Source organism: Archocentrus centrarchus, chromosome 3, assembly GCF_007364275.1.
Source record: "Archocentrus centrarchus isolate MPI-CPG fArcCen1 chromosome 3, fArcCen1, whole genome shotgun sequence".
Classification (NCBI taxonomy): Eukaryota; Metazoa; Chordata; class Actinopteri; order Cichliformes; family Cichlidae; genus Archocentrus; species Archocentrus centrarchus.
This window is the reverse complement of record NC_044348.1, coordinates 33,082,315-33,100,481: the sequence shown is the minus strand read 5'-3', so window position 1 is coordinate 33,100,481 and position 18,167 is coordinate 33,082,315. Positions and strand designations below refer to the sequence as shown.

Here is an 18,167-nt window from a genome sequence, read left to right as displayed (position 1 = left end):
CAGAGTTATACTATATCATCTTCTTTACTTATCTGCCTTCATCACTGCTTACTTAACAGCAGGCAGACGCTGATGCGCCTCGTCTGCTAATCCCTGTGAGGGATCAAAGAGACGGGCTGCTTCTCATATGATACACATTATACACCATGACTGGCAGACCGAAAAGGGTCAGGTTATCTGCCAAGTTCATTTATCATTATTGTAGAACTAAGCAAAGCATTGCAGGAGTAGCTGCTGAAAATAATTGATTGATGCTGCTGACCATTAAGTTATGGGGTCAGAGGGACAGAGAGGGGATGGAAAGATGCTGAGTCCAATAATGTAATGATATCATTGTTTGAATATAGACAGTATGCCAGTTAGTTGTCAAAACCCTGTAAATGAAGATAAGGCTGGTGTATAAGAGCTGTTTCAACTCCAAGAATTCAGCCATTCAGACGGACTCAAGCCTGATCCTGATAGCAGGCTATACCCCTGCATCACATTTTACTCCATGACTCATGATATTCAGGGTGTGTTTGTTCCCACTAATCTCTGTGATTATTTTGGCCCCTCTGCTCTTAATCTGGGCAGAACAAGAAGGATTAGCCTGAACGGGACTGAATGTGTCTGATATCATCTTCACCCCCAAACTGAACTGTCCTGATGGTCTGGGGTGTCCTACTAAAAACTTTAAATAAAAATATCCCTGACATGGGCAATTTGTCTTTCACCTCTGCCTTGCTGCAGAATCTTCAGGAGCAGGTCCTAAAAATCATTTGATTCTGCACAGACTCATTGATTTTTACAAGGAAAGCATGGATATTTTGCTCAGGCTCGTAGAAGACCTCCATGGGATCAGCCGACTAAAGCCTTCCCTGCTAGGAGCAGCTCCAAGACGGAAAACGAATCTTCTCTCCTTACCTCCCTCTTCCCCTCACTCCATCGTCCTTGCTCTTCCACTCCCTGTAGACCACCTGCCAGATCAAAGACCCTAATCCTTAGCAGCAAGCCTGAGAGATTAGGTTCATGATCTTGACCTGGTTTTGTTGGGAGCGTTTTTTTTTGTCACACACTAATTCAACAGGGTGCACGATTAGGGGATGATGGTACTTAGAGCACTGTAAGGTGGAGTCTCCCAGCGGACCTGTAAAGGTGCTGCAGCAGCAGAGTGTGGATCTCTTTGCTTGTGTGTGAAATGCAGAATGTGAAGTCCTTCGAGGGACGGGGAGAGAGCAGTTGACTCAGAAAGATGACAAGACTGGACATGGTGACCTCTGAACTACAGTACAGGGGTTTCAGCTTCTGTCTCTGGGCAGATTCAGCAAGCTGCTGGGACGTTTAAGCATCCTTAAGGGCCATAAAGACTGCTTTGGGGCTTGTCGTATCTGGTTTCTGTCTCGTTGTTGGAAGTAGATTTACAGTTGCAATGTTGCTGGATGATCCAGATGAAGAGGAAAGGATGATAAAGACAAAAGGAAGAGAGACAAAAAATGTTGTGTAACTCAGGGCCAGCTTGTCCAAAGCCTATGAAGTGCATTCAAATATCTTCTCAAGTGAACTTTCTTATGTGCTTCTCAGATCACGAGGCCTTGACTGACGGAGTATACGCTGTAAACCCCTGCTGGTCTGCCGTAAGCACATTACCATATGGGCTGCATTTGTCTGCCACTAAGTCTCGATAGGATCAGGACTACAAAAAACCTGTGCCAAATCTCCCTCTCACCAAGGAAAGAGAAGAGTGTCACAGAGCAAATTCACAGACATATACAGACACACCTTGACTGGAGCTCCATCACTCTCAGCAGAAACGCCATCCTGTGATTGAGTCCAGGTCTAAATAGAGTGAAAGTTAAAGAAAAATGGATTCTTTGATTGTCTTGTTTACACACATTTTCATTTGCTGCAGAAAACTCAAAAGAAACATACATCTAGTTTTCCCGTCGGTGGTTACTGTTTCTATTAGGCACTGTCTCTGATCCATTGCCAGTGTTTCATTATACTGTCACACTTAGTGAACTGTTTTTATGAGGCACGTTTGATCAGCATGGTTCCCCACTCTGTGTGTGCATCTGTGTGTGTGTGTGTGTGTGTGTGTGTGTGTGTGTGTGTGCACTTCTGTAAACAGCTAAAATCAATTTTCTCTGTTGGTGGTTGTGTTGGAATGCCTGCCGTGGGTTTAGAGAGCCTGGGAAATCTGACACGGCATCCTGATGTTCTCTTTATATCAAGACTCTGCTTGTGTTTTCTAACAAGTGGTGACTGGCTTTATCATTTTGGTGACACATTAAAGCTGCATTATCATCTGTTCCCTTTATTCCTGTGGTATATGAATTGTTGATTTAGCATGGCTTGTAAACATGTAACTTGTGATGTGTTGAAATAGCATTAAAAAAAACATTCTGTTCAGGTCAGTGACTCAGCACTCGGGTCTGTGGATGTGATAAATAAACTCTGAAGCTTAAAGGAAGAGTTTTATGTGCTAGAATGAATTTTTGACCTTTTGCTGAAAGAGATCACTGAGAAGATCAACCCCTGTTTGATACTGTAAACACAAAGCTGCAGGCAGCAGCCAATTAGTGGAGTTTGCCATTAAGAATGGACATGGGAAAAAGCTAGCCTGATGCTTTTCAGAGATAATAAAAAATGTAAGATGTTGCACTTTGCTCATTAAAATGCATCAAAAAGTGAAGTTTAAAAACAACAGTTTGTGGTTTTAGGGGTGCTTATTTGTTGGAATATTTCTTGGTCAGGCAGCAGGGACCGCAGGTAGAAAGTGCACCTTACTTTGGGCAGAGAGGCCAGTTGTGTGTCAGTTTTTCCCCTCATCTTAACATTAAGCAAAGTTAAACATCTTCTGGCTTTTGCTTCTTGCAGACAAATCATATCCAGTGGTGAGCTCTGAAGCTAACTTTCCAATATGTCAAACTTTATCAATTTTTAAAATAGACAGATATGTGTATTGTGTAACATATGTTGAGGCATATGCTGAGAAACAAAAAATTCCGACATTTGCCTAACGTGGTGCTGGTCCTTCACATCCTGCCAAAGCAGCTTGGATCCTTTGAGGCAAGGACTCTGCAGGACTTCTGAAGGTCCATCCAGCCAACTATTTTCTTAACTACTTTCCCACCTATGGTCACTATCGCAGCTGACAGTGGATGAGAAGCAGGTTTCACTGTGAGCAAGCCCCCAGTTTATTACAGGGCTAATGCAAAGAGACAGGCTACCATTCACACCTGCAGCCAATTCTAAATCACATAGATTTGAAGCCAGTGCATGCACTGTAAACCCAGATTTTGATTCCACCTAAAAATATTGAGTTCATATTACTTAAAATTGCCTAGAATGTGAACATTACTTGTTAATGCTGAGTAGACTGTACTTTTTGATGGTCTATCTTATTGTAATCATGTGTTTGAGTTCAAACAACTTAATATCATCAAGTTATGCACCTGCTAAAAATCTAGTTTATACCAGTTTTAACAGACTAGATTAATGCGCAGCTGCATGGTGGCATGATGGTTAGCAGTGCTACCTCACAGGTAGAATGCCATCTAGAAGGTCTGGGTTCAATTCCGGCTTGGCCCAGGCCTCTCGCTGTTTGGGATAGTAGACATTTGGTGTTATTGTTCACAACGCTCTCTCATATAGTTTTTTATTGTTCCATGGACAAATGTTATTTGTAAATGTTAATGTACCAGCGTTCAGCAGGGCTGACTTTTATCATGTTTGTTTATTTACCAAATTTAAACAGACACAGTTCAACACTGTAAAAAATATTTGTGTCACTGGGCAGCACGGTGGTGTGGTGGTTAGCACTGCTGCCTCACAGCTAGAATAGCTATCTGATAGTCTGGGTTCAATTCCACCTTAGCCCAGGACTCTTGCTGTGTGGAGTTTGTATGTTCTCCCTGTGTCTGTGTGGGTTTTCTCCTACAACCTGAAGACATGCAGTTACTGGGGTTAGGTTAATTAGTCTCTCTAAATTGCCCACAGGTGTGAATGGTTGTCTGTGTCAGCCCTGCAGCAGGCTGGTGACTTGTACGGGGTGTACCCTGCATCTTACTGCCTTGTCAGCTGGGATAGGCTCCAGCACCCCCACACAACCATCAAAAGACATTTTATTTTTTCATGAACTATAAAAGATAAGTTTGGTCAATTAGAACATACAATTTAGTTCAATTGGAAATGGAGTAGTGCTTACTTAACAGGCTGAGTTAAATAAACTGTTTCATTACTTAAAAAAAATTTAAGGCAACGAGTTACCTTGGTTTTTTTAAGTAGATTCAACTTATCTGGGTTTACAGTGTGTATACTGTGAGGGGACAATGCCAACCACTGCACCACCATACCATGCAAGGCACCTTAAGTTATTCAGCTTGACCCTAATAAGACTCCAGTAAGAGATCCTATCAGTTGCAAGTTGGAGCTGCAATGTATCAGACCTGTTCCAGGACAACACCCTTTCACTGGGTCACGGTTTGTGCTGAGCACTTTCAGGAATGCTCCGACAGTCATCTGGCCATAAGGATTTGGCCCTTGTCAAAAGTAGCTATGGTCTTATACCTGACCATTCCTCTCACATCCACCACTTTGACTACAAGAACTGACCGTCCGTTTGTTGCGAGTTAATCATTATTGCTTCTGTGAGTGGATATTAAAGCTTTCTCAGAGATGTACAGGGATTTCATTGAAGCAGTTATATTCACAGAACAAAACCAAGAAGTGTTGAAAAGAAATATTTTGGGTGGGTCTTATCCACTGACCAGCTGTCTCTCCTGTGAACAGTTCTGTCACATTAGATTTAGTGCTGTAACTACAAGTGCTGTTGATATATTGCCAAAGGTCCTGTGGTAATAAAGCAAATCTACCTCCCCTGTTATTCCTCTCCTTCTTCTCTGTCTTGTCTTGTCTTCCATCCAGACCACAGAACAATGGTAAATTTTGCTCAGGCTCCGGCCGTCTCAACCAGCTCTGTAATACTCGTCCGTGCCCTCCCAATGCTGTGGACTTCCGGGCCCAACAGTGCGCTGAGTACAACAGCAAGCCCTTTAGGGGCTGGTACTATAAGTGGAAGCCCTACACCAAAGTGGACGGTAGGTGGACAGTTACCTAAAATCCCAACGAGGAAAGAGAAGGATTCAGTCATGTGACTCTTTAACACGTTATGCATTTTACAGATTTTTGTTGAAATGCACATTTCTTTAAAATACACAGTGGATCTTGAGGATTATGAAGAAATACAGTGATTTATTGTATCCTCAGCACATTATATTCATTGGTTAAAGACCACAGAGCTGTTAAATATACAGAGAATTGCAGATTGCTCAGGGCAGGTTTTCCTGTTTTAATTCTGCAGATCTTTTATATTCTGCACCCGCTCTGTAATGCCAACCTCTATTTACTGCTGCAATGATTAGGGCCAAAAAGCTGAAGGAAGCTATCACTGTGTGTAATGTGCATGGAAGACATGTAGCCACCTGCACCCTCTGACACACTGAGAATAGATTTAAAAAGGAGGCCTGCGGGCCAGCTTTGTTACATAGAGCAAGGGAGAGAGAGAGCGCAGTGAAGGAGAGCAGTGTGTTTGGCTGTCGTCCCAGGCCTGTTTAAGCTGGAGATGAATGGAGGGTGATCTAGAGAGGAACACATTCTGAACTGCCTTCTGGGACCTTGGGCCAAGTCACCTTCACCGACATTTATTTTAATCAAAGACGGCTGTAGAGACTTGTCTGTGATAACTGATCTGAACTACAAAATAAACCTGTAGGCCCACATGAATACCCCTATGGTGCATTCACTGTCTTTTGCGTTTTAGTCTTAGCAGGAGTTTTGCATACTGTAGCAGGTTGTTGACAGTAGCCTCTACCTCAGACTGACCAGATAATAGAAGAACGTGAATCTGCACATTTTACAGATGCTACCTTTCTTGTTGGTCCCATTCTTCTCCCTCTCTGTGCAGATGAAGACATCTGCAAGCTGTACTGCATTGCAGAAGACTTCGACTTCTTCTTCGCTATGTCCAGCAAGGTCAAAGACGGCACGTCCTGCTCTGACCACAAAGGAGATGTCTGCATTGACGGAGTCTGTGAGGTACATCAGCTCTGTGGACTGTTATGTTATATGACACTACTTAGCAAAAACTTTCTGTAATTGTCTACTAGTTGCATGAGAAGCACAGTTAGTGTCAGAATCAAAAGGCACAGTGCAGCTGTGTGCGGATAATCAAGATTTGCAGTTGCAGCAGTTGCCTTGAAAAGATGAGAACAGGTAAATATTTATGAGATTTTTTTTAGAGTCATTTCCTTGACTTACTTAACTTAGGGTAACATTGGAAAGCCACTTTTAGTCTGTTTTATCAAATCTTAAGCATAATGCTGCTTCTCTCCACCAAGGCTATATTCTTCTTGCAGCCCTTTGAATCCAGGTATGCCAGGTAGAGATAAGTACTTAGAGAAAAGAGCTTATCATGTTCACTTTAGCTCCTTCACACTGTGTGTGTGTTACTGTGTGTGTGCTTAGGGTGTAGGCTGTGACCAAATTCTGGGCTCCAAGGCTTCTCTGGATGCCTGTGGAGTCTGTAACGGAGACAACTCCACTTGTAAGTTCTTCAAGGGCCAGTACATCCTGCAACACCGCGCTAACGGTAAGCTTTGTCCTTGCTAACAGTGTGTCTGTACATGTTGGGTGGCATACACTTGAGTATTTTATACGAGACAAAAGAAGACTTAACCAAAGACACAAGGATGAAGAGTAAATCCAAAGATAGCCACATGCACATGATTCCACTTGATAATGGATTGACTCACCTGAGAAAAAGTTGAGCCATTGTAAAAGTTGGATGATGATAGGATGAAACATTACATAGAATAATTAAATGATAGTTAATAATGATTTAGTGTTGGCTGTTGTTCCTTCTCTTTTTGAAACCAGAGTATTACTCCGTGGTGACAGTTCCAGCGGGGGCTCGAAGTATTCACATTCAGGAAATGGAAGTCTCCACTAGCTACCTGGCTGTCCGCTCCCTGAAAAAGAAGTACTACTTGACCGGGGACTGGACTGTGGACTGGCCAGGGAAGTTCCACTTTGGTGGGACCGTGTTCGACTATCAGCGCTCTTTCAACAAGCCGGAGAGCCTGTATGCAGCCGGACCTACTAATGAGACACTGGTGTTTGAAGTAAGCCGCCACTGCTGGGTGACATCCGTTTATGGCAATTGACAGTGACAGGGGTCTTTGGCGGATCTGCTACACCTCTTTTATTTAATGCTTGGACACGATGAGGCTTAGATGAAAGAAGGAGTTTGGTGCTATGGAAGAAAAAAAAAAGGCTGGTTGAAGCTTCCTGCAAATCTTCTGTGAATAATTAATTGTTTGGGGTGGCTGGTTATGTCAGAAATGGGAGGGCGCTGTGGAAAGGCTCTAATCAGAGTGGTGCAGAGCGGTGCTCTGTACAGACCTGAGTGACAGAGAGGATGAAAGAACATGAGGATAAAAAAAATAAACACTTAGCACATTTTTATTTAGCAACACAAAAAGAGAACACTGGTACTAACTAGCCTCTGTAACAATGTTGCTGCTCCATTAGTGTTGCATATGAGTATTCAGACTTTTGTTTAGTGTGGAAAACATAGTTATAAATAGGGTAAATATAAAAAAAAATGCAGAGCCAGTTTAACTTCCATCTGCATACATTCAGAGATGTGGATGTGGAGCCTGTGCTTTGTTGCATTATGATTTGAGGCTAATAGAGCGAGTAAAATCCTAATGTGAGCTGCCCTTAGGAGGCGGGGATGAAAAATATAGAATCAGATGGTTACCTGGAGTGAGATGTTCTGCACAGTAAAGCAGATGATTTATGACCTGGTGGTCCATTTTTCTGCTTTATGGTTGTCTTCAGTGGTGTGTTAGAAACCAGAGCTTCGGGGGGAGTACAGGTCTTTCTTTACCTGTCCTAAAGTAGCAGAATGTGATGCTGGACAGGGGCGTCCTCCTGACAGTAAAACTAATATTCGACAAGTGGCCGAGTCATTCGGAGGTTTACGTGAATGGTGGTGGGAGGTGTAGGATGTTCTTCTCACATAGCTTTGTCAGCAAAAGCATTTATTTTTCTCTTCACCTTTGAACTCCAGCCGTGAAACAGAAGTGAAAACCAGGTGAAGACCAGACAGGTTTTTTTTAACCATAGGGGGAGTGACATTCATGTAAAAGCTAGTCTCCCCTCAGTCCCTTGGGCTACTGAAATACTGCGGTTAAAGCAGGAATGATTGGCCTGTAAATCCAAGAGGAATACCAGTGTGATATTTCCAAAGTGTTTACGCAGCTATTTTGGAAGGAGGCTTTGGTCTGTGGGCAATTTAGTGAAATCGGTGTTGTAGTTGGCATTTGAAAAGTACATTGTTTGTGAGCTGAAAGCTTGCAGAAAAGCAGAGAGTTGCATGCATCTTAGTTTGAGTCATGGTTGGCTTAAAGAGGCAGCACTGCTGGACTATTTGATTGATCATCAATTCGCTTAAGACTAAAACATTTCAACAGCTGTTGGAAGGATTTCCATCAGAATTGGTACAGATATTTTTTAAGCTCAGAAAATTAATTCCACCCCATCTTTTTTCTTTTCCATCATCTGGATAATAATATTTTCATATAAATATCTCACTATTTACTAGATGGGTAAGCAAATGATTTTGTACAAATATCCATGGTTCCCAGGACTTCAATTCGAGACCTAAAACCAACAAAAATGGAAAAAAAAAACCAAACAAAACACACACACACCTCAGCTCCACCACCAGCTACTTTATGTGTACATCAGTGATGGCAGAGAATGGAAAACATTTTAGCATCATGTGCCAAGCAGGAGTTTGTCCATGAGCTGAGTGGGTGATAGACAAAATTTTAAAATGGTCTACATTGCAAATTCTTGCAAAATCCACATTCTGCATTTGACAATATGAGCACATATCCATTCTAGCATTAACTTTTAGCTGAAAGCGCTTCTGTGGCACATTGTAGCAAAACAGAGCTGCTGATATGGCAAAAGACTCTGATCTCCAACAAGATCATCTGTGCTGCGTTCCACCAAAGAAAAGCAGTTTGTCCTGTTTGTAATCAGTGAGAGAGAGAGAGATAAAAACAAGGGGAAACAAAGGGCAAAGGGAGATATTATTATTATTCTGGCCTGTGCTGTGGGGCTGATCACAGAGACCAGGATCAATTAAATAATTGTTTTATTTTTATCTCACAAAATGAACAAAAGATATGGTTTTATGAGATCAGTTATTCTGTGAGATCGTTGACGATGGCATAGCAGAGACTGTTAGAGTTATCATATTTAATTGCAGCAACAAAGTATCCAAAACTAGCTGCAAACACTCAGTAAGCTGTAAACACAGAATGTCAGTAAGAATAACTGAACAATGAAAGTAAATGTTGCTCTGAGTGGAATGTGAGCCATAGGATTTTTTTTTGGACTATGATGAGATTGTTATTGGCAAGTTAATTGCTCATAACTATGATGATGATTATGATACTTTATTGATCCCACAGTGGGGAAATTACAGTTAACAGAAGCACAGCAGGGTGGTATGGCCATAAGCTGTGCTTACAGCACCTGGTATTCCCAGGTGGTCTCCCATCCAAGTACTAACCAGGCCCGACCCTGCTCAGAATCAGAGGCAGCACGGTGGCAAAGGTGGTGGTGAAGACCTTCTCCCTGTGTCTGCGTGGGTTTCCTCCGGGTACTCCGGTCGAAAGACATGCAGTTACTGGGGTTAGGTTAATTGGTCATTCTTAATTGCCCATAGGTGTGAATGGTTGTCTGTCTCTCTGTGTTGGCCCTGCAACAGGCTGGCCACCTGTACAGGGTGTGCCCTGTGTCAGCTTGGATACCCCCCCACCGCAACCCTGATCAGGATAAGCGGAAGAGGATGGATGGACAGTAAAATGAGTCTTTGTCACACATCATATCCATCAGTTTACAGACTGACCTCCTGACTGTAGCAGTGGAGGATCACTGTAGACATTTTGGAAACAGTAAACTTAAGTTTTGCCTGCAGATCAAAAGGTTTATTTAAAATGTCTAAACAGTTATCTTTGGTTGATTGTGGTGTCATACTAACAAAAAAAAAAACAAAAACAAAAAGCCAAAATGACATAAATGTGCCCCATCTTGTATTAACCAAAAATGATAATTGATAAATGATAACAGAGAAAGGTCTCTGTGGAGTCTGATGGTGCTCCTCTTGCTTGTCTCTGTGTCTCAGCCATACATCTGTCCAGCAGGGGACTCACTGATAGCATGCAGCTGATCTGCAGATGACACGAGCATAATCTCTAAGTATGTCTCGTAATTACAAAAAGGAGAAAGAGGTTGATAGAGAGCGAAGGATAGAGAGAGAGATTAAAAGATTAAGAATTTTGCAATTGAACTCTGGACGTGAGGAGTTAAGGTCAGGGCACGGGGACTTTAAGTCAAAGAGCCAAATGATGGAAATTTGTTTCTTTGCTCTTTAGATCGTCATCTGTTTCACACATTCTCCTTAACTGCTGCTGTCACAGAAAAGCTGAGAGAGCACATGGGGGAGGATATACGCACGGATCACTTGCAGACTCTTACTCAGCTTGAAACACTCAAAGAAAAACAAATGTTGAGGAGTGTGAGGTAAACTGTGACAAGGTGTTCACATCTGCTCAGCTGCTCAGCTGGCAGGGAGGATGACGGAAGGGGGCATAGAAGTAGCTCACAGGAGGCGGCGGAAGGAACAGACATAACATACGGCTGCTTCCGGAGCACTCGGTGAGTACCGAGTACAATTGTTCCCCCTGGAATTGACATTCTTGTGGTATGGCAAGGCAGGGTCATGCCAGTCCAGCACAAAACACTGCGAGATTGATATCTGAGTCCACCGCACTGTAATTCATCATCATCCCAGCTGACTTGATGAGTGGTGTGATTGTTGGGTTGTGAAAACCAAGACACTCTGTGGTCTGCTGTCGCACTCTAGGAAGCTAGACTCACATTAGTTTCACAACTTAAAGTATTTGTAGCCACTGAAAGTCGAGCCATTCACAAGACGATAATAAACATTTCCCCTGCTCCAAGCCAAAGAAAAGAGGTCTCAGTGCCACGTTACGCTGTTTTATCACTCGAGAATGCAATTCTGTATTTTTGTCCCCGTGTTGCTGTTTTTCAAGCATATTAGAGTTTATTTCAAAGCTTTGTGGGCAATCTAAATCTTAATTCTGCTAATCAGCTGCCACAGCAACACTTTCTCCAACTGCAATTTTAATACTGTTAGCAAGTGCAATGAATTATTTTGTGTCTCCGGTTCTCGAAGATAAGACCTCATTCATTTCCCCAGCGACAATGTTGCATGTCTAATAAACAGATAGGCACAAAACTTTCCCAGCTGAGTTATCAGTGCAAATTTTCTTTAGAAAAGATCCTGGCTGAAAATTTGCAAGTTAGATAAAAATAATTATGTGAAAAATGAACAGCTCAACCACTCAAAGCTTTATTGTTTTGTGTGCCAAACTGCATTTGGTGGTGGAGGATGTGGTCGCTGTGTCAAGGCAAACTTGTTTTATGTGCAGAAAGCTTCTCCTCTGCTGTATCTGTTAGCACAGCAACAAGCCCTGCTGGTATCATCGCTACTGCTTCTGAATAGTGTGGAAATTTCACATGCACTTACTAACACACCTGCAGGAGGTCGCCTGAGTAAGCCCTCTGCCTTGTGCTGTTAGTGTGTCAGTGCAGATCAGGCTCCTGTAAAGTCTGGGTCGATGCTCATGTCTTGTGACTAAATGGAGGCAATATTTTGCTGCTGCTGTAAGTTTGCTTTGACTACAGAGGAGTTCACAAGGCCAGTGCGAGTTCTGTCCATGAAATGAGAACGAGCATGAAGTCATCGCTGCTATTGTGACTGATTGCAGAAAGTTGTTGATTTTGGTTTAAATATGGACAGGTAAATGATTGTTTCTTTTTGGTTTAGTTGTCAGTGAAAACTTGAGCTTTGGCTGCAGATGAACAAGACTGAAGGATCTGGTGAGGAGACAGATTTGAATATGTCTGAAACTATTGTTTGATAGAAAGTCTCTCTTCTGGCAGACACGCTGACACTGTGGTTGGTTGGATGTTTTAAACACTGTGGATGGCTTAGGAAAGAAAGATCAGTAATTTAGATGCTTGAACACTTCAAGGACGTGTAAGTGACTATAAAAACTCTAGCCAGTGTTGTTTTTGTAGCCGCTGCTTCGCATCACTGGTGTTTGTTTGGTGAAAGAGCAGGAAATTTCCTAAAAGTCGGTTTGCTTGGATAAGCACAGTGTCCCGGTGCGGTTAGTGGTGGCAGTTGTTTCATGGCAGTGGGTTTGGGCTTGTTTGGGGTTAGTAGCATGAACAAAGAAATGTGTGGGTGTTAAACTATAGTCAACCCTTATTCAGTTTAGTGGAGTCTACAGTTTTATCACTTCAGCGAGACACTCTAAAATTAAACAATTAGGAAACTGTGATTTGACTCGTAGGTAATAGTTAAGAGTGGCTGATAGCAAAAATGCAGCCTGATGGTGGTTTAATTGCTAAAAAGAAACTGCCAATGCTGATATTTTTTTTTTTAAGGGACAATAAGTAATTTGTTTATGCATTCTCATAAACTAAGAATGAATCCATTAAAAATACATAGGAGTGGGTGTGGTAACTGCCACCATCTAGGATTAAGTGACTGAGATTGAGGTAATCATATTTCATGTATGTGGCCGGCCACATACGTAGTATGCCTTATAAGTTACTTTTCATTTAAAGAACACAAACAGCTCTTCCAAAAACTATATGACCATTTGTAAATGTATATTTTCATCATCTCTTTTTCATTATGTCTCCCGCCCCTCCTCTTCATCTGCTTCATCCACCACTGCTTTCTCTCCTCCCTCATTTCCACCTCGTCCTCGTCCTCGTCCTCCTCACCTCATCTCCTGAACTGAAGTCTAACACACGAAAACATGCATAAATGTGCGTATTTATTCCTGATAATGTCGCAGTTATTGCCAGCAGATTAGACATGCGATCCTCCAATCTCCGGACAGCTGACAACGAGCCGGCTAAACAATAGCTGGTTTTAACATTACGCCAACAAATGTTAGGCCTGGGTGTCTCTGATAAACAGTTTGATTATATTCTCACATTGTGTGAAAGTTTATTTGCTAAGTGTTCCAGTCCAAGATCCACTTCAAAGGTAGTTTCACTAACGCCAACAGCAGCGCTTACCGTCAGAAAAGTTCAGGATATCCTCAACAACTCGACTTGTATCAGTGATAGAAACACGCTGGTCGGCCATGTCATGGGGTACAATCTAAAATGAATGTTTTTGATCTCTCTTGGCCGACAAAAACTTGTTTATCCTTCAGTGGCCACCATAGGTAAGACTATGGGCTTGAACTGGGAGGGGTAAGGTCCTGCTGATTGCAGTCTGCAATCTACGAGCGGTGAGATTTTACACACTGTACCTTTAAGTAGTCCACTGATAGATAATTAGTGTTGGTAATGTGCCACAAAATGTGAAATCAGAACCACATCTGCCCCATCCTAATGTTAAAAGGTGAATGTTAATTTGCTGCCACTGTAATTATATCTGTGTATGTCTGCATGCCCTTAATTTACATATGAATATATTTGTCTGATAGACAGCTGCTTGCTCTTGACGTAAACATTTCTCCTTTTGCTCCCCTGTCTTGCACTCACTGACTTTATGCAAAGAACAATTAACAAGCAGAGTTATTTCTAAAGTTAGTGGAACTGTTTGATGTGGATCAAACCCAGGAGGGACTTGGCGTTGAACGGTTGATGGTAGATTGCTTTAAACTTTCGGAAATACCCCAAAGAAAATACAGCTGTCAAAATCCGTTATCACGGATGCTGATAGGCTGTGATGTTTGTCAAGAGTCACAGGTGGACTTAATACATGTTGCCAAATGGGCTGAGGAGTAGTAGTTACCCAACCTGAACTAAACCGTGGTTGGATGCAAAAGAGACAACGCTATACTGAACATAATCCAGTTCAGTGTTTTGAAATGGTTTGAAATAACACACTATGAGCTGACTGTGTAAATGCATGTCAAGCAAAACTCTTCCACCACAGCAGGGAATTCTCATGGGGTTGTTTTAATGATGGCCTGATGCTTCTCATGTAATGGGCATGTCTGCATTCATTCATCCATTAGTCTCTGCCTGACTTGAATGTTCAAATAAATCTCTTGTGCAGAAGAGGTAGCTCAGAATCACTGGGCCGTATAAACTATGTGGTAAAAAGAAAAAGGAGCTGCCTCACAAAAGAAAATGGAAACTGTCCCTCAGTGCTATATGGTACAAATGAAAGTATGCTCATGCAGTTTGGGGTAGAGATGGAATAAAGCACTTCCTAAGATTTCTAGAGTCTTCTTGTTAGTGGGTAGTCTGTCTAGCAGCTCAAACAAACTTGAATGACCAAAATAGGCTGTCACCTAATCAGTTGTCTTACATTTGGTCTTTTGCAGTGGAGTTCATAAGAAATGGGTACATTTGCTTTTGCTTAGACTGTGTAAGACAGTATATAAACTTAGCACAAAAAGTAAGCTGTTGGTAGACAAGATTTGGCAAGTTTTTCATGGGCACAACCCACAGACTCAACTTGGCTGCTCAACCCATGAATGCATTTTCCTTACAAATGTGGCACCATTTAAGCTTCCCAACGATGTAAGATTTATTGCCAAGAAACATTGTTACAGCAAAGAAACTAGAAGCACTCCGCCCAGCGACTCCAAGAAGTCTGGGTACTCTGAACTGCCATTTAGCACATAACCGCAACAGTCAGAACCCGTTCCCGAGATGCAGGGAAATGACCCTGTCATCCACCAGTGAAAACTCGATGGACAGGCAGCAAGTCGGGTAGGGGGGGCACAAGGATACCCACCTCCTCTCACTGAGCCAACTCCATATTGAAACAGAGTCTAGCCCCTCTCCAGGAGACTGGTTCCAGAGCCCAGGCTGTGCATTGAGGTGAGCCCGATTATATCTAGCTGGTATCTCTCAACTTCATGCACTAGCTCAGGCTCCTTCCCCGCTAGAAAGGTGACTTTCCACGTCCCAAGAGCCAGTCTCAATAGCTGGGGATCGGTCTACCCAACACAGACTGCACCAACCCCTACGGCGTCTCCTGTTGGTGGTGGGCCTACAGAAGCGTGGCTCCTCTTCGGGCTGCACCTGGCTGGGCCCCATGGTCTAAGGCCCATCCCCCAGGCACTCTCCCTTGAGCTCCCTCCCTAGGCCTGTTAACTCTATCCCAGGCAGGGTAAATTGTTCCTGTTGTACCTGCCATAAGGGTCAAATTGAATTGAATTGTCCATAATGAACAGTGAACATAAAGATGTCCATAAGTGCACACGGCACCAGGACACCCTATGCTGCAGGTCGATGATCAATTTTTTTTAATCATATCATCAGATCTGCGGCCGTATGTTCTGGACACTTGGGTGAAGAGAGGAGCTGAGCTGTCAACTGATCACCACCTGGTGGTGAGTTGGATCAGGTGGGGGAGGATGATGGACAGACCTGGCGCACCTAAATGCGTACTGAGCGTGCCTGGCAGAGACCCCAGTCCGTGAGATCTTTAACTCCCACCTCCGGCAGAACCTCGTCAACATTCCAGGGTACGCTGAGGACATTGAGTCCGAATGGACCATGTTCTGCACCTCCGTTGCTGAGGCTGCTGCTCAGAGCTGGGGCTGCAGGGTGGTTGGTGCCTGTCATGGTGGTAATCCCCGAACTAGATGGTGGTCACTGGAGGTGAAGGGAGCCATCAAGCTGAAGGAGGAGTACATGGGCTTGGTGCTGAAACTATAAATGAAACAATGCTAAATTTAGCCTCTGATAATTTTCTGTTTCTTTCTGTTCAGTATGCAGTAATGCTATATTCTCTGAATTAAGGTATATAGGGTATCTTGGAGATTTGAGGAAGGAACTCAAAGTTGCTGGTGTCACTCCCTTGAACAGCTGGGGAAAATCAGCTGTAGCCTAGTGGATTATTTGCAGTTTGATAAATAAAGGGTACAAGATAACCTCTCTCCACACAGCTGACACCTTTTTTGACGGACTGTTTCTTGTCTGATAGATCCTTCTGCAGGGAAAGAACCCGGGTGTGGTGTGGGAATACACTTTGCCTCGCACAGAGAAGAAGCCCGACTACAGCTGGGGCATGGTGCGCTCGGATTGTTCTGCTCCCTGTGCTGGAGGTGAGAGTTTTTTATTTGTATGTCTGTCTGCTGATGCCTGGATAAAACTGGAAGACTTCTGTATTTGGGAAGAGTAAATGAAATGAACTTCATCACGAAACTGCAACAAACTAATGAAGCTAATGTTAGCTTAATTATTAAAGACAACAAATTGTCTATTGATGAATGAAACTGATAATCAACAACCAAAACCAAGAAGCATTCTTTTTATCATCTCCATTTGAAATAAAAGCCCCAGTGTTTTAAAATCTTAGGATAGGAACACAACCTAAGGAGATATAGTCACTTACAATAAATGAGAGGTAGAAATGTATGCAGATGTGCTATAAGTGATAGGAAGAAAGTGTGTTTTATGTGTGCATAGGTCTGATTTTTCTGTCTGTGGCTGTATTTTTCTGTAGTGTGCAATATTGTGTACAATACTCTGATGCACTGTTTCAGGTTAATGAAAAGCACCTTTGTCTGACTTTCTCCCAAGGGACCAGCAGCTGCTATTCTTCTTGCTTATCAGTGGATGGCTGTTGTGTGTGGTTTTTATAGCTTCACTCATCTTACCTCTGGGTGCTGCAACAGCCAGCAGTCATGTAGACATCCTGTATGCTTTATGTGTTGATTCATGACAGAAAACAAATTTTGCATATATCCACGTTGCAGGAAAGAACACTTAAGATGACAAATTACCTGCGAGATGTATGTCATTTCACTGCTTCTGTCTCTCCACCAGGTCGTATCTCAACCAAGGCTATCTGTCTGCAGGACCAGAAGGCTCAGGTCAACTCCAGCATGTGTAATCCCCACACCAGGCCAGCACTGGGCTCCCATCTCTGCAACACACAGCCCTGCCCTGCATAGTAAGTACTACTGTGTGTGGGGGGTCAAAGCATGTCTTTGTGTACAGTTGGCTGTGGGATATGTGGCATGTGTCTTTATGCTGCCAAATTTTCAGGAACCCAGGGCGCTGTTTTTTTTTTTATATAGGTGCACACATACTGTACACACCTGTAGCAGGCTAGAGGTTGGCTGTGGTCTACTTGCTGTGGCTAGCTAGCACTCTGCTCAGCCTGGTTTCTTTTTGTCGCTCTATCCTCGTCTTTTCTCAGCTCACTCTCCTTTTTTTTTTTTGTTTGAGGAAACAAATGAAAGCCCTCTGCATCGTGTGCTCCTTTGGATCACTATTTATTGCCTTGCAGTGTTTTCTCCAGCTGTGTGTTCATGTGATTGTCAAATGCTGGCAACTGATCTCTCGTCTACATGCCTGCCTACATTCTCTCATTTTAAGCCATTTAGTTTGAACTGAGCCTGTTTTAGTCTATTAATGAGTCCTAAAACTGTATGGAATAAAAGTGCTATACTGTATGCAAGAGGATTAGGGCCTCTGAAAAAAAGAAACAATATACATATACATATACATATATATGTATTTATATAGTTTAAAGTGACTTTTACACAATGACATATGTTAAGGGGAACCCTTGGGGATTGGAGAAGAGAGAACAATAAAAAAGGGCAAGGCTAAAGAACAGGAAGGCGACATCAAAGCTAGCTGAGAATGATTGTTGCTTTCTGTGCACATCATCCCTCTCATATACTTAGCCCAAAGCTTCCTGAATTTCTCAGTAGCAAAATCATGGCTGTGTTTTATCTCCTTGGTCTAGACACTGAGCCTAATGGCATGCATTTTTAAAAGGGACAGTTCAATCTGGGACCAGTGCAGCAAGCAATGGGGGAAACCAGGCAATAGTGCAGTGGAGTAACAAGTTGAAACAGCGCTGAATAAATGGCCTCTCCCCTACAGTATGTAGGCCTTTGACTTAGGGAACTTGAGCTAGCTTGATTTACAGCGTTGCTCCAAAGAACAGGCAAGGAACTGTGTCTTGGGTTCAGAGAGAGAACTCAGTCATGCGCATGCAAACACAGACACAGAGA

The 18,167-nt window shown here is 42.8% G+C and overlaps 1 protein-coding gene across 1 annotated transcript in view; it reads left to right on the top strand.

Moving 5' to 3' along the window:
* adamts18 (ADAM metallopeptidase with thrombospondin type 1 motif, 18) overlaps nt 1-18,167 on the top strand; it is a 57,556-nt gene that overhangs the window by 24,694 nt on the left and 14,695 nt on the right. Inside the window, exons 13-18 of the mRNA XM_030726476.1 lie at nt 4,906-5,078; nt 5,945-6,075; nt 6,505-6,628; nt 6,916-7,160; nt 16,121-16,241; nt 16,966-17,092. Of these exons, the coding sequence (XP_030582336.1) occupies nt 4,906-5,078; nt 5,945-6,075; nt 6,505-6,628; nt 6,916-7,160; nt 16,121-16,241; nt 16,966-17,092 (921 nt within the window). The remainder of the gene's footprint in view (nt 1-4,905; nt 5,079-5,944; nt 6,076-6,504; nt 6,629-6,915; nt 7,161-16,120; nt 16,242-16,965; nt 17,093-18,167) is intronic.